Source organism: Balaenoptera ricei, chromosome 20 (assembly GCF_028023285.1).
Source record: "Balaenoptera ricei isolate mBalRic1 chromosome 20, mBalRic1.hap2, whole genome shotgun sequence".
Lineage (NCBI taxonomy): Eukaryota > Metazoa > Chordata > Mammalia > Artiodactyla > Balaenopteridae > Balaenoptera > Balaenoptera ricei.
Genome location: NC_082658.1, coordinates 14,203,385 through 14,226,658, shown reverse-complemented (window position 1 = coordinate 14,226,658; position 23,274 = coordinate 14,203,385). Strand labels below are relative to the sequence as shown.

Below are 23,274 nucleotides of genomic sequence, written 5' to 3'. Positions count from 1 at the left end.
AATGGTTCTGGGGCAGTCATGTGACCTAAATTCATCCAGTTGGGAAGCCTGTGCCTTTTGTTTAATGATTAGAGGTTGGAAAGCAGGCTCTGTTCTTCTGAACGGAGAGATGTGAGTAACAGAAATTTCAATTAGACAGTCCAGAAATCTGAATTAGACAGTCGTAGAGAAACCAGGATCAACAGCCTGCCTTACCTCAGAAAGCTGCAATTATATAACTTTGAAATTACATCATCCAATACATTTCCTTTGTTGTTTAAGCCCGTTAAATTGGGTTTTCTTTTTTTTTTTTTTTTATTTTTTGGCTGCGTTGGGCCTTTGTTGCTGCGAGTGGGGTTTCTCTAGTTACGGCTAGGGGGGCTACTCTTTGTTGCGGTGCGCAGGCTTCTCTTGTTGCAGAGCACGGGCTCTAGGCGCGCGGGCTCAGTAGTTGTGGTGCACGGGCTTAGTTGTTCCACAGCATGTGGGATCTTCCCAGAGTAGGGCTCGAACCCATGTCCCCTGCGTTGGCAGGTGGATTCTTAGCGGTTGGATTCTTAACCACTGCGCCACCAGGGAAGCCCCAAATTGGGTTTTCTTTTGCTTGCAAATATTGGGTACTATGTGCCCAGAATTGTTCTAAGTGTTTTACCTTTATGAATACATTTAATCTTCACAACTCTGTGAGGTAGTATTATTTGTTCCATTTCACAGAAGAGTGGGTGGTTAAGTAACTTGTACAGGTTTGCACAGGAGTAAATGGCAGACAGGATTCAAACCCAGGCCATTTCATTCCAGGATCCGTGCTCTCTGACCACTATTCTGTATTTTCACCTGAAAATAACCTGAAACACAAGTAAAATGTCAAAAGTGAAAGTTGCCTTTGAAAGATACAACCTTGTCCTGGGAAAGCATACACCCCCAACTCTTCCTATTGTAGTTTGGATGGAGATTCAGGAGAGGGTCTGTCTGGCCTAAGCCAATCATTACATTCCATCCCCCAGACACAGGAATTTGGTGATGAAGATGTAACACAATGCAGTAAAATATATACTGAGGCTTTTGTGAGATATCCCCTCTCTTCCAGTGGACTGCGTGCCGTGATGACGTGAGCCTGAGTATGAAGCTGCTCCAGAGAAGCAAACCCAAGTGTGCCCAAGTCTGAATAATTATAGTTTACCTGTCAGTCATTCTTTCAAGAACTATGTTCCACTGAAAAAGCAGCCAGTTTAGCCTGCAACTCAAACATTGAACAAATGTTTTCCTCAGTTCTGTGGTAAAAGTGATTTATGCATAATTCCCATTTTGTCACACAAAACATTAAAAAGATGTGTACGCAAGGGTCGAGATTTAAATTAATAATTCTTATAGTGTCATCAAGGATGTTCTTAAGTGAAGCTGGCCCAAATTCCCTCCCCTCCCTCCACTGCACAAAGGTGAAGAATAACGATTATTGCTAACAGTGTCACTGCCTTGATTCATTAAGGTGTCAGTTTTACCCACCATCGCTTCTGCACCATCGTTGCTATATGATTATTTATTATTCACTAATAATGTCCTAGTTTTTGTGAAAAGCATTTCCTGGATGACTCAGGATCCACAGGTAATAAAACTGACACATAACACACAGACACATAAGATTTGAAAGATGCACACCAAAATGTTAATAGTGGTTAACTCTGAACGGTAAAATTATTATCAATTTCAATTGTTGTTTGGCTTACCCCCATTTTATACAATTTAAAAATGAACAGGTATTATGTGTCTAAGAAGAAAACGAAATCGTGTATTTTTAAAAATAACAAATGCAGCACCTTTATATGCAACAAGCATACAGATACTATGCATGGAACCAGAAAATCTCTAAATCTTTATCGAAGACCTAGCTTTAAGATAAAAACAAAATTCGTATTATTTTGTATTTAGGGACCTCGTTATATTTATTCTCCCTTCAATTCGGAAAGAAGAGATGGGGAGAGAAATGGATGTAGGTGAGCGGGAGAGAAGGGCAGATTTGAAGAAAAGTCTCTTCACCCTGGAAACTCCCAACAGCTCCCAGCACATAATGCTATCCAATTAACGTAATTTGAAAAAATGCAGGGAAAAAAAGGGAAGGAGGCAGCTGTTAGGGATGGGAAGGTTGGGGGGATGCGGTAGGACCTCACCCCAGAGGAAGGTCGCAGGAACTCTGCAAAATGCAGAGGCCCGGGACCGCCCTGGTAAATAGAATTAGAACGGGGAGAGGCCAGGCACTGAAATTTTGTTTAGAGTTCCTCCGCCCCACACCAAGTGCGCCTAGTATGCTGCCAGGACTGAGACCCTTCCGAAAACCCAAGAGGAAACAGCTCCCCCAGAAACACCCAGAGCCACCCGCGTGCGGGCCACGCAGTACCAGGGAAAGGCGGTGGGGCAGACCCTGCGCATGCGCGCGGAGGCTCTGGCGGCGGGACGGGTCGAGGGCGCAGGAGTGCGCAGGCGCGTGCTGCAGGCACTGGGGGCGGCTCCCAAATCACACACCGCCGGAAGGGAGGCCGCAGAGCGCGAGGGCGGTGCGCGATGATGGCATTCCGTAAGGGGACGGTGTGAGAACCCGGATCCCGTGGTGACCCAGTGGCCTAATGGATAAGGCATCAGCCTCCGGAGCTGGGGATTGTGGGTTCGAGTCCCATCTGGGTCGCAGGAAGATTAGTTTTGGTGGAGAGAAACGCGGGGATGAGCACGAAAGTAGATTTTGAAATGTCGTAATTTCGCTTTCTCTACAGCGATCTCGAGGGCTATCCGATTTACAAATTAGGAAATGCATCTCCGGGTTCTAACAGCACTGTAAGTGAGACCTTGCAAGTAAAAGCTAAAATCTGACCCAAAAGAGGAGCATTTACTCTTGCTTAGTTTATACTGATCTTTAAAAGAGAAAAGCCTTAGGAAACAGCAACTGCCAACTGGACAGATGGCATCATCTCTTTTTCTATCTTTTAAAAATGGGTTTCATCATGGGCAGCCACACATGCAAAACTTCCTCCCCATTCTTATCCCAAGGGGTGTGTGAGCAGATTCAACTGTGCTGGGTCCAAACATTTATTTCCAGTACTAAGGAGAATATATAAGCAACTGTGTTTTTACTTGTGTTAAAACATACAAATATAATAAATACAATTTATGGTTTCTGTCCCTAAAGTATAATGAACAACAAATTGTAGTTGGAACGTAAGGTTTGTGTGTGTGTGTGTGTGTGTGTGTATTTAATTTGCAAATTAGTGTAATAAAAGAAATACAATCAGAGTTTAAGTTTGTCAGACTGGTTCAGTTGACTAGCTTGAAAAGTTTAAACTCTTCTTCTAAAACTTGTACAAGAGGAATATCGAGGAGTGAAGTCCTACTTGGGAAAAACAACTTAAATACTAAGTGCGATGTGGTATCCTGGATTTGAGCCTGAAAAAGATAAAGGGCGTTAGTGGAAAAACCAGTGGAATCTGAATACATTCTGGAGTTTAGTTACCAACAGTATGCCAACGTTGATTTCTTAGTTGTGACAAGTGTACATGGTAATGTAAGATGTTAGCATCAGGGGAAACTGAGTGAAGGGTATATGGGAGCCCTCTGTTCTATCTTTGCAACTGTCATGTAAATCTGAAATTATTCCAAAATTAAAGTTTATTAAAGGAAAAAAAAACCTAAACAATCAATGGGGAAATTTAGCTGATACCTTTACCCCCCACCCTTTTTTTTTCTTTTTTGGCCACACCGAGCGCACCCGGACCACCCATCAAACCCATGCCCCCTGCATTGGGAGCGCAGAGTCTTAACTACTGGATCGCCAGGGAAGCGCCCCCCACCTTTTTTAAGATTAGGAATGTAGTGCTGAATTTAAAAACCGGAACACATTAACAAATAAATAAGACCAGGACACAATTTCCAGCTGCATTCTTGGTACCTCAGCGCTGACCGCCACATTAGGTCCTTGCTACAGTTAGGTGCTCAAAAAATCGGAGCTGCATTGTCTCCTGACTCCTACCTGTAGGCAGCATCTGGGGACAACGGACAGTGACAATGTCTCCGTGGTCCAAAGGCAAGATTGCTCTCATACACAATACTCAGCCTGAGGACTGGGCAGGACAAACTCCTCACAGGTCCTCCCGTCTCTGGGCTTCTGACTGCCCTCTGGGCCTCCAGCAAGCTCACCTGACCCTCCCACCTCATTTCTCTCCTTCAGCCTCTCCTCTCAGCCCAGCTCCTTCTCTCTGGCAGATGTTTTGTGACTCATTCACCATAGTTCATTTGGCTGAAGTCAATGCCTACTGAACACCCCACATTCAAGTCATTCCATGCAAATTCCACATTTTCCTCTTCCCTCACCTCCATCATCTCCCCCGTGTTTTCCCTCTTCTGTCTCACATGAAGAGATGTCTCTTCTCCAGTCCCAGGCCAGTCCCAGGCCAGTCCCTCCCTCTGATTTTGCTTTGAACCCCTTTCTCCTCAGGAAACTTGTCTGACACTTAGTAGACACTCAGAAGGTGGAAGCCTGTTAATTCCCCCCCTTGACTATGTCTTTCGTTTGCCTCTACTGGCTCTTTCCTTTGAGCCCCAAACATTCTACAGATTCTCCAGTCCTTAAAAGCTCACCCTTGGTCCTGGGCACCTGGCATGAGTCCTGGGTACCTCCCTCCATGCACTCAGGTTGCCTCAAGGGCGGCTCCTGAGTACCCAGGGTCTCCTTCCCTCCACCTGCCATGTTCTCTTCATTCCTCTGTCGCTGGCCACACTCCTCCTGGAGAGGGACCTCTTAATTGGCAAATTTAAGAAGTACCTTTCAGTCCTTTTCTTGCTTGACTTTGACCTGAAGTTTGAAATTCTTTTTATTTTTTATTTATTTATTTATTTTTGGCTGCATTGGGTCTTCGTTGCTGCGCACGGGCTTCCTCTAGTTGCGGTGAGCGGGGGCTACTCTTCGTTGTGGTGCGCGGGCTTCTCATTGCGGTGGCTTCTCTTGTTGTGGAACACGGGCTCTAGGCCTGCGGGCTTCAGTAGTTGTGGCACGTGGGCTCAGTAGTTGTGGCTCGCAGGCTCTAGGTTGCAGGCTCAGTAGTTGTGGCGCACGGGCTTAGTTGCTCCACGGCATGTGGGATCTTCCCGGACCAGGGCTTGAACCCATATGCCCTGCATTGGCAGGCGGATTCTTAACCACTGTGCCACCAGGGAAGCCTCCGGTTCTTTCTTCTTGAAACACACCCTTTTCCCAGGCTTCCAGAAAAATGTCTTTTTTCTCGGTTCTCCAGTCAATTTCTCCATCTCCTTTGCTAGTTCCATCTTGTTTCCAACAATGGAAACAAACCAGCCCAACCTGAGCAAAGCAAATGAGAATTCATTGGAAAGACATGGGGAAGGGAGGTGCTTACTAAATAGGAGGGCAAAACTGGAGGACCAGTCGTGGGAACCAGCAAGAATAAGGACACACCAATGGCCCCCCAAAAGCAAGAAGCTGGAAGCACAGTGACTCTCAGAGCCAGGGACACTTGTCAGGGACACTGCTGCCAGCATTGCCACTTTTCATGCAGCTAGACCTGCAATAAGTGCCTCTGATAGTTTTCTTCATCCTAGGGTCACTTGCTCCAGAATCAAGTTTCCCAGGAAAAGCTTACAATTGGCCCAACTTTCTCCTGTTGATTCATGGGGCCACAAAGGGATCACCCTCCCACCAATTCTTCCCATAAAGGGGAAGAGGTAATTCCTTAAAAAGAAAAAGAGGCATGAATGCTAACTAGCCATGCAAAACATTGGCACCTATCCTCAACACAAATGTTGTACATTTTATTTTGAGTATTCCATATTAATTGTTCCACCATGACTGTTGATTTTAGGTGATGTAGACTGGGTTGTTTTTTTTTTTTTTTTCTCATTCAACTTTGTTTTAATGAGGCTCAAAATCCTCTGACAGATTTTTGGTCCAGTTGCTTCCATTAAAAAGTTCTGATTTTAAGAACTAATACCTTAAAACTGCCACAGACACACACACACACACACACACACACACACACACACACACATACGCAGACCCGGTAACCTTGCCATCTTACAATGCACAGGTTAGCCCCATAACAAAGAATCATCTGGCCCCTTGTCTAGGAACTGCCTTAGAAGCTTGACAAACAGGGATGGTATGACTATATCATTGATGGACCTCATGAAAAACATTTTAGGGCCTTACTAATTGTCCCCTTTTTTATCATTTTTCCTTTGACCCCAAGCAATCTCAGGGGCAACGTGAGGAGTGGGTCAAAGGGTACAATATTAGTATTGTATTAGTCCAAATTTTCAAAACTCATTTAAGAATGTCAGAAAGTACACCAGAATTAATATTAAAATACAAGCCAATGATATTAACATTCAGAATGATCATACGTTTAAATTTTACCGGATTTCAGTATTAAAAACTACAGTAAAGTTGCCATTTTTCTCCACTCCTCTCGAAAAATCCTACAAAAGCACAAGGGGAATGAGAAGCAGAACCACAAACAACACCATCAATGAAACTAGGAGATATCTGCAACTCCTCAAATAGAAGGAGAAGAAAGGGCTACCAAAAGCAATGAGGAACCAACACGGATAGATGCCAATTAGAAGAGGATGCTCGTGGACGCAGATCTTAGGAAATGCCAGCAGAGGGCGCTTCTCCAAGGGGAGGGTCGCACCCTGAGAGGCAAAACAATAATCCCTTGTTTGCAGTAAGACTGGGATGTGCGGACAGCGTCCTGTCCTCACAGGGACAGACACGTGTTCTGGGTATGGATTTGTCTTCTTTGCCTGCAGGGCTTCTGCTAGCACGACCATTCCTGGACTTAGACACTGCCAGAATGCGCAGGTCCAGTAACCAAGGAGAGGAGGTAGGGGTGGCTTCTCCCACTATGACCCCTAATAATTCCCTGGAAGAATCTTTTTGCTTTCCTTGACAGTGATCTGAGACTCAGTGGGTCTAGAGGTTCTAGTGCCCGGTGGAGAGATCTTTAGGCCAGGAAATACTATCATGGCTCCATTCAATTGGATCTGAGGCTGCCCCTTGGCCATCTGGGACTCCTCAGGCTGCTGAATCAATAGGCAGAGAAGGGGGGCGGTCACTGTTATGAGCTGAATGTTTATGTTACCCCCAAATCGATGGGTAGAAGCCACAGTGTTATGGTATCAGGAGGTGAGGCTTTTAGATGAGGTCATGAGGGTGGAGCCCCAGGATGGGATTAGTGTCCTTATAAAATGAAGAAGGGTCCAGAGCCCTTTCTCTGTCTCTGTCTCTCTCTGTCTCTCTGTTGCACTCTGTCTGTCTGTCTCTCTCTCTCTGACATGTGAGGAGACAGCAAGAAGGCAGCCATCTGGGAGCCTTCGAAGAGAGCTCTCGCCAGAGCCCAACCATACTGATACCCTGATCTCAGACTTCCAGCCCCAGAACTATGAGAAATGAATGTTTGTGGTTTAAGCCGTGCAGGCTGTGGTACTTTGTTATAGCAGCCCCAGGTATGACAGTCCCTGAACTAAGCCTTGGTGAAGGATGTGATTACCAACGGGGAAACGGTTTGCTACTTAGTGGAGGAAAGAGGAAATGTCTGGAATCCAAGGATTCACTGGGGGGCACATCTTAGTGTGCCCTTGTCCCAAAGACCCAGTTAATGGCAAAGCACAGCAATCCAATAAAGACAGGACCACCAAGATCTCAGGTCCTACAGGAAAAAAGTTTTGAGTCTCCTTACCAGGCATAGACCCCTGCCCAGCTGAGGGTAGGAGGAACAGGGAATAAATGATGGAGGAAGGTAGTTAAGATGATCAACTTAGACCTCATGGCCATTTGCAGAGGAACCTTCTAACAGCTACATTTATGTTAATTGGATCTTTTCCCTTCTCTTTAATTTCTACCTTATATAAAGAGCACTGCTAATAGTTTTGGAATCCATTAATTACTAGCTGTATAACCTTGGGCAAGTTACTTAACCTTTCTCTTATCCCTAAACTGGGATAATAAAAGTATAAGCTCATATGTTTATACAAAGATTTAATACTTGGAATGGTGCTCAGTAGATGGCAGCTATTATTATTGTTATTAACAATAGATTTTCCTTTACATTTCATTGTAATATTAGACAAGGCAGTTCCCAAATTAAGAAGGGAAAGATTTCCCAATTTTATTATTCATTTCAGAGATGATTTATTGAACTACAATTGCATATTTATATGGAATGTTCCAAAATTTGTAATTATAATTTTTAAACCCCTCAAAATTAATTTATAAGATATCTTTTTACTATAGTTGACAAAATCATAATAGGAAAAACATCCAGGAGAATGGTAGAGACCCCAAGTTCAGCATAATGATTACCTCTGGGAAGGAAAAGAAATTGGATGAGGGAGGAGCCTAAGGGGCCTTCAACTGTGTATTAGTTATTTATTGCCACAAAACGAATTACCCCAAAATTTAGCAGCTTAAAACAATGAACATTATTACTCACACTTTCTCTGGGCCAGGAATCTGGGAGTGGTTTACTGGGTGGTTCAGGTCTCTCAGGGGGAGGTTTCAGTCAAGCTCTGCACTGGGGCTGCAGTCTTATCTGGAGGCTCAACTGGGAAAGGATCTGCCTTCAGGCTAACTTACTAGCTGTTGGCAGACCTCAGCTTCTCACTGACTGTTGGCTGAAGACTTCAGTTGCTTCCTTGCGGTGGGCCTCTCACAGACTGCCTGAGTGTCCTCCCAACACAGCAGCTGGCTTCCCCAGAGGAAACGATCTAAAAGAAAGAGGTGAGAGTTCAGTCTTTTTGTAACCTAGTCTTGGAAGTGTATATTATCACTTTTTCCATATGCTATTGGTCACTCTGACCAGTCCTGCTACAACTACAGGGGACTTGTAGTGGGAAGGGACTACACAAGGTGTGAATACCAGGAAGTAGGGATCACTGGGGACCAGTCATCCTGGAGACTGGCTACCACTAACTATATCTGTACTATTTTAACATTAAAAAAACATGAAGCAAATATGGAAAAAATTATTAAGATTTGATAAAACTGGGAAACTGGGTCACACTTATGCAGGTATTCATTATATTATTTTCAATAGCTTTCTTTTTTTTCTTTTTTCTTTTTTGGCCACCCTTCGCGGCTTGTGGGATCTTAGTTCCTTGACCAGGGATTGAACCCTTGCTCTTTGCAGTGGAAGCGGGGACCCCTAACCACTGGACCACCAGGGAAGTCCCAACGGTAACATTTCTTATTTAAGATATCAAAAATTAATAGATCACGGACTTCCCTGTTGGCACAGTGGTTAAAAATCCGCCTGCCAATGCAGCGGACACCGGTTTGATCCCTGGTCTGGGGAGATTCCACAGGCCTCAGAGCAACTAAGCCCATAAGCCACAACTACTGAGCCTGCATGCCACAGCTACTGAAGCCTGAGAGCCTAGAGCCCGTGCTCCGCAATGAGAAGTCCGTGCACCACAAGGAAGAGGAGCCCCCACTGGAGGCAACTAGAGAAACCCATGAGCAGCAATGAAGACCCAATGCAGCCAAAAATAAATTTTAAAAAAATTTAGTAGATCAAACTATACAACACTTCAACACCACAGAACACCTCCCCCTCTGTATTCTTTCCAGTCACTACCCATCCCCAGGATAACCATAACCTGACTTTTAACTCCATAGATTAATTTTGTCTATTTGTGAATTTATAGAAATGAAATTACATAGTATATAGTCTTTTGTGTCGGACTTCTTTTACTTGATATCATGTTTATGAGATTCATCTATACTTTGCTTTTGTAATTGTAGCTCATTTAATTTCATTGCTGTCTAGCAATGATTATGGTTCACGATTTTGTCCCCAGGAGACATCGCAATGTCTGGAGACAGTTTAGATCGTCACAACTGGAGGTGGGGGGCGCTACTGGTATCCAGTAGATAAAGCCAGAGATACCGGTTAACAATGTATGACAAAGAATTATCTTGCCCAAAATGTCAATAGTGCTGAGGTGGAGAAACCCTGCTCTAGAGTATTTCAGTATGTCTCAATGCATTCATTCCTTTGTTAACGGGGACACGGAACGTTTTACAACAGCAAAAATTGAAAACAGCCTAAAATGTTCACAAATGATGGTTTGTCTAAATGAGAATATATTATGGACTTATGAGATTTCGTATCTACAAAGAGTTTGTAATAATATTTTAATTTTCATTGAATAAAAGCTGAATACAAAATTGTATACATGACAGGTGAAATGGGGAAGTGCCCTTGTCATGGTGTCATGTGAACAACACAGGATCCAAAATAGTGTTGGTCCTCTGATGGCATCTGTGTGAAATGGTATCTAAGAAAGAGCCTGGAAGGAAAAACATGGGACTATTGCAGTGATTGTTGGGTTTTTTTTTCCTTTAATTAATTAATTAAGGCTGCGTTGGGTCTTGGTTGCTGCACGCAGGCTTTCTCTAGTTGCGGTGAGTGGAGGCTACTCTTCATTGCAATGCGCAGGCTTCAGTAGTTGTGGCATGTGGGCTCAGTAGTCGTGGCTCGCGGGCTCTAGAGTGCAGGCTCAGTAGTTGTGGCGCATGGGCTTAGTTGCTCCGTGGCACGTGGGATCTTCCCAGACCTGGGCTCGAACCCGTGTCCCCTGCATTGGCAGGCGGATTCTTAACCACTGCGCCACCATGGAAGTGATTGATGGTGGTAGTTCTTGTGTCTACTCTATTTTTATTTTCCAAATTTTTCATTACAGTAACGTAGAGTGATAGGAAAACAAAATCAAGAATTAAAAAGCAGCTACTTAGGGAATTCCCTCGAGGTCCGGTGGTTAGGACTCGGTGCTTTCATCACTGCTGAGGGCCTGGGTTCGATCCCTGGTCGGGGAGCTAAGATCCCACAAGACAAGTGGAATGGCCAATAAATTTTAAAAATTAAATAAATAAAATTTAAAAATTAAAAGCAGCTACTTACCATTGTCTGTGGAGAGTCCATCTATAGGGCATCGAGGCTCTCAGCATCTTCCCCCGTTGGGGCTCCTTCCCTAGTGTGCCGCCATGCTTCCTGGGCCTGGGTAGATTCACATGCTCTCTTGTACCCCAGTGCCATTGCATGTGCTGTTGTCTCAGCCTGCAATGCCTGCCCTCCTTGGTCTATCTGGTGAGTCCCAGTCATTCTTCAAACCAGAGTTTACGTGATGTCTCCTGTAGCCTTTTAATATTGCACTTAACACTATAACGGAACGTTATTCCCCACAGCAGTCTGTGAGCCACTTGAGGGGAGGATTTATGTCCCAGTATTCCAGGACCTAGCCTGGTGCCTGTAGGAGTAAACCTAGCAGCTATCTGTGAAAGCCTGAAGAATCTGGGGAGACCTCGGCCCCAATCAGGATGGTCCTGAACTCGAACGAGAACATGACCCTAATTTACCTAATGGGAACCAGAGCAACAGTACTGTACTCTTTTTGAAGAAAGATGATGACGACGGGTATTTCCAGCTTCTAAAACGCCTGGCACATGGTGTTTCTTTGTTTTTGCTTTTGTTTTTCCTTGGCTGTGCTGCGCAGCTTGTGGGATCTTAGTTCTCCAACTAGGGATTGAACCTGGGCCCTGGCAGTGAAAGCGCCAAGTCCTAACCACTGGACCACCAGGGAATTCCCGGGGCACATAGTGTTTTGATACCAAGTGGTGGGCTGCAATTCAATTCTGACAGTAACCACCCAGAGTTAGCGCAGACCTCACTAGTTAAAGGGCAGATGACCCAGAACAAGACTGCCCTCATTTCAGACAGCTGGGTATAAATCTAGGGGGTTCTCATGATTCCTCTCAGGCCTGATAATTCTCTACAACAACTCACAAAACTCAGGAAAGTGCTCTACTTACGATCAAAGTTTTATTATAAAGGATACAGATCAGACCCAGCCAAATGAAGAGACACATAGGGCAAGATCTGGGAGGGTCCCAGATGCTTCAGGGTTTTCTCTCCACGGATCACAGTGCATCACCCTTCTAGCACATCAATGTGGTCACCGACCAGGAAGCTCCACTGAGTTGTCAATGGGTTTCATTAAGCAGGCATGATGGATTAAATCATTGACCATCTGATTGAACCCAATCTCCAGCCTCTCTCCGCCCCCTGGAGGTCAGACAGGCTCAAAGTCCCAACGCTCTAATTACATGGTTGGTCTTTCTGATGACCAGCTCCCAGCCCTAAGCTATCAAGGGGCCCTCCAAGAGTCACTGCATTAGCATAAACTCAGGTGGGATCCAGGAAGCTCGTGAATCATTAAGATGCTTCCATCACTTGGGAAATTCCAAGAGTTAGAAGCTCCATGCCAGGAACCTGGCACAAATCCTTTACTATACAACACACAGTAGATGCTCAACAATTATTTGCAAGGCAGAAAGATACACTCAAAATGCCAGAAATTGGCAGGGGAGAGGAAGGCAATTAGGCTCTTAGGTTCTTCCACCTGACACGTGGAAGATAGGCATGTAAAGGTGGACATATTAGGTTATGAGAAACCAATACCTTTAAACATTCCAATTATAGGACGAACTCCCCATGCTCTGGCTTATATTACCAAGCACTCTGATGATAATTTGGCTTCCCAGGTGACTTGTTTTTAGAAAGAGAACTCTAGCCAGGCTGACACGAGCCTGCAGGTCTGCCTGAGTCAATTTCTTGTTGGAAATTAATAAAGTGGCATTCTGACTTACATAGTTCAGTCTCTTCGAGCTCTCTGTGCTTTCCACCATGAATATGGCTTCTGCTCCTGCAAGCCATGCATGTGCTGCCCAAGACGCAGCCTTGGACCCTGGCAAGTTCTTCCAGGCTGGTGCCACCCTGGGAGCCTCTAGGAGCCTTCCAGTCAGCTCTCTGCCTCTACATTTCAGGGTGTGGGCTTCAGGGCATTCACAACATTCCTGCAACAGAAGAGTTTCGGGAACACCCCAAACTGGATCTGAGTGACTTGAATATTATCTCAGGCAGCTATGTCTAAGATGTGGTTGTAACTGAGAAAGCTTAAGCCTAGTTAATTTTATTCCACTTGACTTAAAGAGTACGTGAAAGAAAGGGATCTAAGGACATCTATAAATTATAAACCCCAAAGCATGAATTTCACAGTGTTTTTTGGTCTGGGCCAGAATCTGGACACACTGACTCTGGTGTACCTAAGCCTTGCAGTGACTGAAGAGATATACTCTTTTGGAGGAAACAGAGAATTTGCTCCTCTAAAACTCAAATGAGGGAAGATTAGCCCACCCTCAACTGCAATTTGATTTAGTGCTCAACAGGCAATCTCCTGATTAATCATTAGACCTCTGAATCACCTTTGCTATATCCTCTCTATTACAAATTAATAAGCGACATTCTGGGGCTTCCCTGGTGGCGCAGTGGTTGAGAATCTGCCTGCCAATGCAGGGGACACGGGTTCGAGCCCTGGTCTGGGAAGATCCCACATGCCACGGAGCAACTGGGCCCGTGAGCCACAATTGCTGAGCCTGCGCGTCTGGAGCCTGTGCTCCGCAACAGGAGAGGCCGCGATGGTGAGAGGCCCGCGCACCGCGATGAAGAGTGGTCCCCACTTGCCGCAACTAGAGAAAGCCCTCACACAGAAACGAAGACTCAACACAGTCATAAATAAATAAATAAAAGAACGTGAATTTCTTAAAAAAAAAAAAAAAAAAAAAAAGCGACATTCTGGTTTATACATCTGCTTTTTATGAGTTTGGTTAACGTGAGTTGGTCCCACAAATCTAATCCACTGACAAAACTGAGTTTCAAGCTGAGGAAAGTTGAGAACTAGACTACAGACATAGTGACCCCCTCCAACATATTGTCAGCCTGTGACTAGACAGCCAACTCCTCCCTAGAACACATTTATCTCACCACATCCCTCAAACCAACACACACCGAATTCAGGAACCTGTTCTACAGTATCCCTGAGTCACGTTCTCTTTGGATACCCCCAATGGCCAGGACCTCATTGTCACAACACCTCAAAGCAGCCTGCTTTCTTGGAGATCTCAGTTGTTAGAATATTGTTTCTTAAACTGAAATTAAACCTGTCACTTCATAACTTCTACTTACTGGTTCTTTCCCAAAATATAACAAATATTTTTCTGTGCCTAGGCTGCCTATTCTCAGTTCCTCCAAAAGAACTTGACCATGATGGACTCCAGCCCTCTCACCACCCAGTTGTTTTCCTTCTAGCTTTCCAGTGTCTTTCTTGAAAACATGATCCCCCCTGCCCCAAATCTGATCGGTCCACTAGCACTATTATTTTTGAGACATAAGATATTAGTGCAGCAAAAGTTTGTTATTTCTTTCAGCAGTTGCATCTCACTGTTGGCTCACGTGCTTCAGATAAAAATGCCTTCATCTCAATGCATTTCCCCTTCCTTTTGGATTTGAAGCTGTTGAAATGAGATACATGTCGGTAAGGCTGTGGGTTTACTATGGTGAGCTTACTTCCCCCTTTGGTGAATGCTGTTTCTGTTCAGTCTGAGGGACAGGGTCCTTAGCTCAGGACAAATATACAGAGCCATTTCAAGAATTCAGACCTAAGTAGTGAATGAGTTTTTCTTAGAAAGAAAAAAGAAAAATCCACCTTTCTTGAGGAAATGAGCCATCATTAGAGAGCTGGGAATGATTTTTACTTTTTTATTCTCTAGCTCCTGGTGGGTAAAAGGCACTCGCATGGGCTTGATGAATCTAGCCAACCAGCTACCAATTTCAACTGGGGACAGGGGGAGGGAAAAGAAAAGCTATTTTACTGAGGCTTTTTTCCTTTCTGATTCTAGAATATAAATATTGTATATATAGTAAAACAGTGTAACCAGACCTAGGATGTAGTGACTTGGTTCCTTTCAGAATCCCTGAGACAATCTGGGATGAATTTTCTGTCATCTGGAATCTCCTCCTTTCCACAAGCCCAAACTGTCTTAAGCTCTAATTTGCCTATTTGTTGTTGACTTAATCTAGACAAATCTCCCTATCACTCACACTCCCCCACCCTGTCCCTCAGCCCCTCAACATCCTTGTCCTCTCCACTGGCCACCCCACGCTCTCCTCCACCCAACCCCGGCCCGCAAACCCACACGGGTTTAAAGTGTAGGTTTTGATGCTCTCATTGCCCACGGATCGCAGGACAGACGTTCCCAGGGACAACTTTGAGAGGCCACGTGCTCGTCCCCCTAAGGAGGTGGGAGAAATCCCTGCAGCTCGGTTTTGTTCCAATGGTCTGCTCAGTGAGTGATTCCCGTTTCCCCAAAGGCTGCCCCTCATTAGCATGAACGGGGGTGGGGGGGGGGTGGAGAAGGGGTGGGGGGAGAGAAAGAGCAAAAGCCCAGGCTCAGTTTTAGAGCCTGGGAACCGTGTCTACAAACATGACAGCTAGAGCTTTCTGGCTCCTCTGTTTGATCGTTGGATCATCTCCCGAAGCCCCAGTGGCGGAGAGAAAAGGTAAGATCGATGAAACGCTGAGCCCTGGGAGAGGGGCTGGGATCCGGGGGCGAGCTGGGGAGAGGGCGCGATGAAGGGCGGGACGAGAAAGGGGTCAGGGCTTGCCAGAGAGGAGATTCCAGGTCCGTGTTCGTGTTCGAAAGGAGCAAAATGTGTCCCCAAGATTGTGTGTCTTGGCAGCCTTTATAGGAATGAAGCCAGTTGTTCAGCTACTGAAATGATCTCGAGCGAGCCGGGCAGGCTGGAGAAACTTTGCATGTTAAGTAGTTGCTCCATCACAGAGGAGGGAAAGTGTCAAAAGGGGTCGTGGCGCGCCTTTCGGGAGCCGTGCGGGCCGGGCTCGCGGGACGCGGCGGGCGGCGGGCGCCCGGAGGAGCGCGGGGTCCGCCCAGCGCCCGGGTCCCCGTCCCGCCGGCGATCAGAGGCGCTGGGTGCGCCCCTCAGGGGCTGGGAGCGGAGGGAGCCGAAATCGGACCTTTCTCCCCTCTCCCTGCAGCCGCCAACCAATGGCCTTGGGACACCTGAGTCTTTAAAACACACACACACACACACACACACACACAATTTCATGCCTGAGATGAAAATTACTGAGGGAATGAAGAAATAAGAGGTTCTCTGCGGGGAGGTGTTTTTGTTTGGCTTTTACTTGGATGTTCTGTTTGATTCACTATCTCTGGGAAAAATAGCTTCCGCACCTCACAGGGTAATTTACTTTGGGTTATTTTTCCACATGGAAATTGAATGACTTCAGTGGCATTTAACCCAAATATCAGACAATCTTTCCCATGACAACAGATGGTGATATCAATGGGGAAGCAGTTGTGAGGTCAACAGTTGACAGTCAGGAATTGGATATCCACCAGAACTTTATTCAGCTGTGTATGGGCAACGTTTAACATAATGAGCCAGAATCAACCTCTCTGCAAAAACATGAACTATAATCAGCTATTATTGCTGGGTGAAAGCTGATTTTAAAGGAGACTGTCAATTTGGCAAGATAAATCACTTTAAATGAAGTGTTGCAAGAACTGCAAATGGGCAGACCAAGCTCTTCGATGCCAGAGAGAAATGCTGAAAACCAGCCGTTAAAATAATAGAAAAAATAAAGATGGGCTCTTGTGCCCGTCTGGAGGGCACTGGGACCCAGGCAAACGGGGAGGTGATATTGTGTAACTGGGCATGGAAATTGGCCCAGCTTCTAAGCTTGTTGAAGTTTGCTCAACAACCTGCCTGCAGAACTGGGGAAAAGCACTAATAATTAAAAAAATTTGTTTTCATGCCGTTTGCCATTTAGGAGCTTTTCCTCCACCATGGGAAGGGGTGGGGGTCGGGCAGTGTAAGCGATGAGGGTGCTTTTACACTTAACCAGGGGTCTCTGCGCCCAGCCACGCTTTAAACCTCCTTCTAAGCTGCGGTTTACTACTAAGTGGTGTCCAAGAAGCCAGATAAAAATCCACTCACAGATGCTCGACTCTGCACAGACCAAGATGACAGTGTAAACACGGATGGGAAAACCAAACAGTTCTGTTGTCAGGGGCGCTTAAACAATTAGGAGAACCTGTAATATGAGACCTTTCCCCCTGGGGTTTGCTCTAGGTACTTTCTCAACAAACTGTACACAGCAAAAAGGCGGATGTTTACATATATATTAAAGAAAGGGCAAAAGACTTTGTTATTTAACCAAAGTTGTCAGTTATCTTTAGTCCTAGAACAAATAGGTGGTTGTAATTTGAAAAGCTATTGATTTGCAAAGCCTCCTTAACAAAATGAAATGTTCCCATGTGGTGAGAAAAATGTTCTTAGTTGCCCTCATTCTTAGAGGGCAAGACCCTCATCTCCGTCTCCTTGGGGCCTAGGAAACCTGGGCTCACCACCAGCCGGGGCGCCTTCCTCTTCCCCCTCCCGTTCTCTTTCCTTCACTTCCATGTCTGCTGCCCTCTCCACGTCGCCTCTCGCAGGTGTACGCTACGTTTACATTGTCCCCCATCTCCTCTCCCCTCCCAGAGCCATTTCTTCTTCCCCCCTGTCGGCCTCTCCTCCCCTCCACAGCCTCATCTCTGCCCGCCTTCCCTCCTCTCTCAGCCTCCCCGGCCTCCCCTCCCCTCCTCTCGGCCTCCCTCCCCTCTCTTCTCTGCCTCTCCCCTTCCCCCCCACCCCCGTCCCCTTCCCTCCCCTCTCAGTCTCCCCTTTCCCCACCCCTCCCCTCTCCTCTCAGCCTCCCCGGCCTCTCCTACCCTGACGGCCTCCCCGGCCTCTCCTCTTCTCTCCCTACAGCCTCGCCGCCCCACAACCGGAAGCCCGACCCCGGCGGCGGCCCGAGTGCGGAGACTCCTGGGCCCCGGCCGCAGTCGGTCCCCGAGACCCCGCGGCGGCCGCGCGCAGCAGAGGCCGCTCCCCGCGCCTGGTCCGACCTGCGGCGCCGGAAGCCCCAGCCGGCCGCCGAGAACCGGGCCGGCTTCCGGGAGGCAGCGCGCGCGCCCGCTGGCCCGCCGAGCCCGCGCCTCTCGCAGGCCGAGAACCGTGCGTCGCCGCGCCGCGTGCCCGCGCTGGAGGACTCCCCGCGGCGCGCGCGCGCCCGGGCCCTGCGCCTCCCGGCCGCGCGGCCTCCTACGCGCGCCGCCGAGGCCCCCGCCGGCCCCGCCCACCCCAACCGGCCGCGCGCGGCCGCACCGCCCCCGGAACCCGCGCCCGCGCCGCCGCCGCGCCTCAGCCCACAGCGGAGGGAGGATGCGGAGCCCGGCGCCGAGCCTTGCGCGCGCGCCTGCAGGGCGGACTTGGACGAGCGCGAGTCCTACTGCGCCAGCGAGTTCGGTGAGCCCCGCCCGCAGCTCCTCCCGGGCCCGGGCGGCCGAGCCCAGGCCGCGGGGCGAGCCTTTCCGAGCCGAGAGCGCCGGGCTGTGCACCGGGACCCCTGAACCAAACCCTAGAGAAACCCACCCACTCGGTCCTGCAGGCCCCAGAGCCGTGTCGACTATTTCGTGATTTGTTAGAAACGCACTGGGGAGAGAAAGAGGATGTGAGCGCTATGCATTTCTCCAAACTCTTTGTTTTTTTGAAAGCAGCAGTCAACGGAATCGTGCATGATGTGGACGTCCTCGGCACAGGGATCCGGCTGGTGACTCTGCTGGTGGACCGGGACGGGCTGTACAAGATGAACCGCCTGTACATCACTCCGGACGGGTTTTTCTTCCGAGTCCACATATTAGCCCTAGACTCCTCTAGTTGCAATAAGCCATGCCCCGAATTTAAACCTGGTATTGAAACTGATCTAAGTGATCATTTTATATATGTTCTTTATGTCACCATTGTAACTTTGACATATCACAGCCCGGTCTCTATCGGTTACCCCAGTACCTTTTTTTTTGGGGGGGGAGGGCTATTCTAAAATGAATAGAATTTAGAAGACAGGTATTATTTCGGCCACTCTGATTTAAATTCCATCAGCGCCTCCGGTTAAAGATGGGAACTGAGCGGATTGGCACAAAGCAAACACTCAATATTTGTTGACAAGTGGAGTGAATGACGAAACACTGTTGCCAGACGGGATGCCTAAGGGGCTTTTTAAACTGAGTTTAGAGACGTCTTTTGCTGGGCGCGTGTGTTTGGGGGGGGGGCGGGTAATGCCCACTCCCACGTCTTTCTAGAGATGTGCTCTGTAAAATCCTGCTGGCACTGTTGTGATTAAGACCTTTGTTTCTAGTGCTGGCTGTTTACAGGCTGAGTAATCTGATTATCTTATAAAGGTCACTAGGCTATTTCCACCTGCTGTCTGAGGTTTAAATGTCTGAGATTCAGCATGTGCAGCAAGATAAGAGATTCAAGCTTAGGCATTTCTTAAAAGCCTTACATTTTCTTATTGTTACGTGGTATTTGAAAGATAACTACGAATTTATATTTTGGTGTTTTTTTTTTTTTTTTTTTCAGGCAGCAGGTATATTGTGATGGGCCACATCTACCATAAGAGAAGGCAGCTACCTACAGCTCTGCTTCAGGTCCTGAGAGGGCGCCTCCGACCAGGAGATGGACTTCTCAGGAGCAGCAGCAGCTATGTGAAAAGATTTAACCGGAAAAGGGATGGGCAAGTGCAAGGGGCAATTCACACCCAGTGCATTTGAAACATACCAGCCTGGCATTTCTGGATCATAAGAGACTTGGAATTCAGCAGCAAGACAGGAAAGGCCTATCATTAAGTAATCGGATTTTCCTTTAGAACAGGGCACACAGCTCCTTTAGGAACTAGTTGCAAAGTGCCAACTCTCATCTTCAGGTTGTCACTTTTGTACAAAATACTTCATAAATGGTTATGCTTCTGAGCTCTGTGGTGAAGTTATTCAACTGGTGTGCCAGTTACTCACACAAGCTCAGATAACTGACCTGTCCAGTTAACAGATCACTGCTTCATGTTGTTTATTTTTAATTATTTTAATTTAAATACATTCTTCAGTAGAAATAGTTCACAAAAACATTTCCTTGATTTTAAATATACAATTTTGAATAGTTTATATCATGTATCAAACCAAATTTTATACTAAAACCATCACATTTTAAATTCTGTACATAACAGTAAGTGCACTAGTCAGACGTATGAAATGTCATTTAGATCACATTTAGATCAAACACTAAAGTCAGAGCCCGAGACAAGTATTAAAGTTTTACATTTAGAGTACTGAAGGGCTTATTCAAGCAAACAAATGTTTGTTCAAACAAGTGTTCCTGATGTACCAAAATATAAGATACAGTTTATTTTCATGCCTCCCTGCTTCTAAAATCCTATGTTTTGTGCCATACTGGCAGCTATCCCAATACCAAACATATTCTGGGTGTATCTGATGTCATTTTTCTATTAAGACCAAGTATCATGTTTGTGTTTGTAAAGCAGTAAATCTTTCTGTGAAATCAGATCTTGGATGCACCTGGTTTTTTCAGCCTCACTGAGCCCCAAAAGGTTTGGGAAAAAGCATTTCTCAAACTTACTCCAAAAACCCTGGAACCAATATTTAATGACGGCTTGCAAGCACGTGAATTTTAAACGCTTTCCAGTTGGCTTGAAAAAGATTTAATCACGAACTGAATTTATTATTGATTTTATACCTCAGCCCACAAAGACATTAACAATTTTTTTTCAGAAGACCAAGCTGTGCTTTAATTTGAAACGCTGTGAATAGAGACACTGATAATCCATGGTTGAAGATTACTGCCTAAAGAAAGATAGAAAAAAGAACTCCACTGAGGAGACAAAAACAGTCCATTTGGTATCAGATGAGATGCACTCTGGAGCTCAGGATGTGTCATTAGTCTGTAATGGCACAGAGTCTTTAAAGGCCTCGAAGAAGCACTATATACACACAGGATGTCAGGACAGCACAGAGAGACTGTAAGACATAACAACTGATTGTGACGGGAGATACTGTTACCTTATTTGTCCCAAACAGGGGGCAAAGAGGTAAAATAAAAGTTGAGAGGTTCTGACTATGCCGTGGTAAAGCATTAACTGAGGGATTTTTTTAGCGAATTTGCCAAGAATGAGTTGTGCCCAAGCTTATTAAAAATTATCTTAGAATTGCTTTTTGGGAATCCACTGCATTATTACACAAACCATTGGCAGTAGATTAGAGTATGCAGTGAATGAAGAGCTTCTGGGTTAGTTTTCTTAAGGATAAAAATTAACTAAGACAGAAGTAGCACCGGTCACAAAAACCAAAGCCGAATTTTTGAATGTCAAATGGCTAAGTGGTGATCCTGAGTAACATGGTGGAGAAAATTACAAAATGGCCAAATAGATAAATTATTAGTTGGATGGCCAGATGTTAGAGCATAAAGAGAAGTGTTATAAATAGCTCTGGTTTAAAAGATAGAAAAAAAGTCACTTTGATATAAGCCTGAGGGTTAGGGTTTGATTAGATTGCTTTGATAATAGTTTCTGAGAAGTTTTGGAATCACACCAAAAGTGCCAGAACTGTGATCTGTGTGATACTTGGAGGTCACATGGTTAGTATGTACACCTTGGCAAACACAAGCAGGCCAGTTTCTTAGAAACGTTGTTAAACTTAAGGCCATCATTCAAGACCAGGTTTGCAATGAGAGATGAGCGAGGCTCGGGACTTCCCTGGCGGTCCAGTGGTTAAGACTCCGTGCACTCCCACTGCAGGGGGTTCGGGTTCAATTCCTGGTCAGGGAACTAAGATCCTGCATGCCAAGAGGCACCGCCAAAAAAAAAAAAAAAAAAAAAAGAAAGTGATTGAGGCTCAAATGAGGTAGAACAGTGGTGCATATGGGGATATATGCACGGGAGGCGGTGCACAACAGGCTGGGAATTCCAGGTTAGGCAAAAAAGTTTAAGGAGAGTCTTCTCAATATTCAGTCAGTACCTTCAGTACAATCTTTTAATTTTATGGAAAATTTTAATTCCCAAATTCACTGTAGTTCCAAATCCTTTTCTCCTGTTGATAGATTTTCCTTAGCACGTGGGTTTGTGCTCCAAAGACTAAAGGATCACGGGCACAATAAAATACCTTGTTGCCTTCAAGAGGAGCTCAACACATCCCTCCTTCCATTCAGCTGTTGGAACTCAAGCCGAAAAAAGTGTTTTTCTTTTGGTAGGGAAAGGTCCATAAAACATACTTTTTTTTTTTTTTGTACTAGCTTTTAACTGTCTTTGAAAGGTATCACTTAGCACTGTTTATATTTCTCTTAAAATCATTTTTAAGGTTGATCAAACACAGGTATATGCAAACACCTAAAAACTGACCCACTACCTACAATGAGTAACTTCAGTTTCGGGTACAGGACTTTATCATTTAAAAAATATAGCACTTATTTCTTTAGTTGAATTTGGTCCAAATTGGATCAAGCGGGGTGTGATCTCCTAGGAAATGTCTTTTTTGGTATCTTGTTCCAAGTATCCAGAAGTACTTCAGAATATTTCAATTTATTAAAAATCCTTCCCCCAAGTACTTATAAGACATTACTTTGCTCATGAGAGATCACCATTCTCATTTTAAGGACAAGAAATCTGACACTTATGGGTAATGGCCTCAGTCATGAGGCTAAGTGTGTAGATTTAAAAGGTCACCGCACTGGCTCTTTAGTATCAGAAACACACAAAGATGCAGGGAGTTTGCCTAACAAATGAACAGAAATAGGGAAAGAACTTTTATTTGCAGATTCCAGGAAGGTAGATTACAAACAGCAGCAAATCTCAGAGTCTCTTAATAACACTCCAGGCCACTTGAAATATAAAAAGGTAATTGTTTTACTTTAGAAAATATCTCTGAAAGTTCACAATTTTTTAAAACTACTGCAGGACATTAACTAAAGTGCAAATCCTGCAGAATTTGGGTAGGAGAAAAAAGCCTTACCAATATTATGAAAATACTTTTTATGAAATGGTTTCAAGGATTGTGAACCTGGCAGATGAAATATAACAAGCATTGAAAATACTTTTAGCAAAGGAAATCTGTTGATGCAAATTAAACATATATACAAGCCCAAAGACTGTGTAGAAAAAGCCTAACAGTATAACAAATGTGCACTCTACTACTTGGATTATTGAAAGCAAAATAGCTGTAATACGTATATTTTATTGAGTAGCAGAAGCTTGTCAAATACTCGTAGAAAAGCAGCTTTTGAAACTCAGTATGTTATAAGAATGCACGTTTTTCCAAAAATTACTTTTGAAGCACTAAAGCTCTGTAGTTGATAAAACTATAAAATGTCTATGTATTTATATGGTGATAGAAACTGCAAAAGGCTTTATACTATTAAATACATATATGAAATTAACATATTCCTGGCCTGAGGATTCCCACAAAATTTACTTTTGTACAATTAGGCAATGCCAACATCT

At 45.3% G+C, this 23,274-nt stretch overlaps 1 protein-coding gene, 1 long non-coding RNA gene and 1 other non-coding gene across 4 annotated transcripts; 2 read left to right on the top strand and 1 right to left on the bottom strand.

The window, feature by feature from the left end:
- The first annotated feature begins 2,583 nt into the window (after window positions 1-2,583).
- Window positions 2,584-2,656, top strand: TRNAR-CCG (transfer RNA arginine (anticodon CCG)). The gene has a single exon. It is a non-coding gene; the product is annotated as a tRNA-Arg (tRNA).
- Window positions 2,657-3,869: 1,213 nt separating this feature from the next.
- LOC132354973 (uncharacterized) lies at window positions 3,870-17,860 on the bottom strand. Of its 2 annotated transcripts, none has more exons than XR_009499480.1 (4): window positions 17,663-17,860; window positions 10,935-11,030; window positions 8,466-8,739; window positions 3,870-5,317 (listed from the first exon to the last, which is right to left on the bottom strand). It is a non-coding gene; the product is annotated as an uncharacterized LOC132354973 (long non-coding RNA). The 2 variants fall into 2 exon arrangements; XR_009499481.1 differs by having other exon boundaries at window positions 8,609-8,739.
- Window positions 15,310-20,465, top strand: C20H17orf58 (chromosome 20 C17orf58 homolog). The gene is made up of 4 exons (XM_059907127.1): window positions 15,310-15,428; window positions 17,703-18,239; window positions 18,491-18,682; window positions 19,353-20,465. Exons 1-4 carry the CDS (start codon window positions 15,353-15,355, stop codon window positions 19,541-19,543), a joined length of 996 nt encoding a protein of 331 aa, XP_059763110.1. The 5' UTR covers window positions 15,310-15,352; the 3' UTR covers window positions 19,544-20,465.
- The last annotated feature ends 2,809 nt before the right edge of the window (window positions 20,466-23,274 follow it).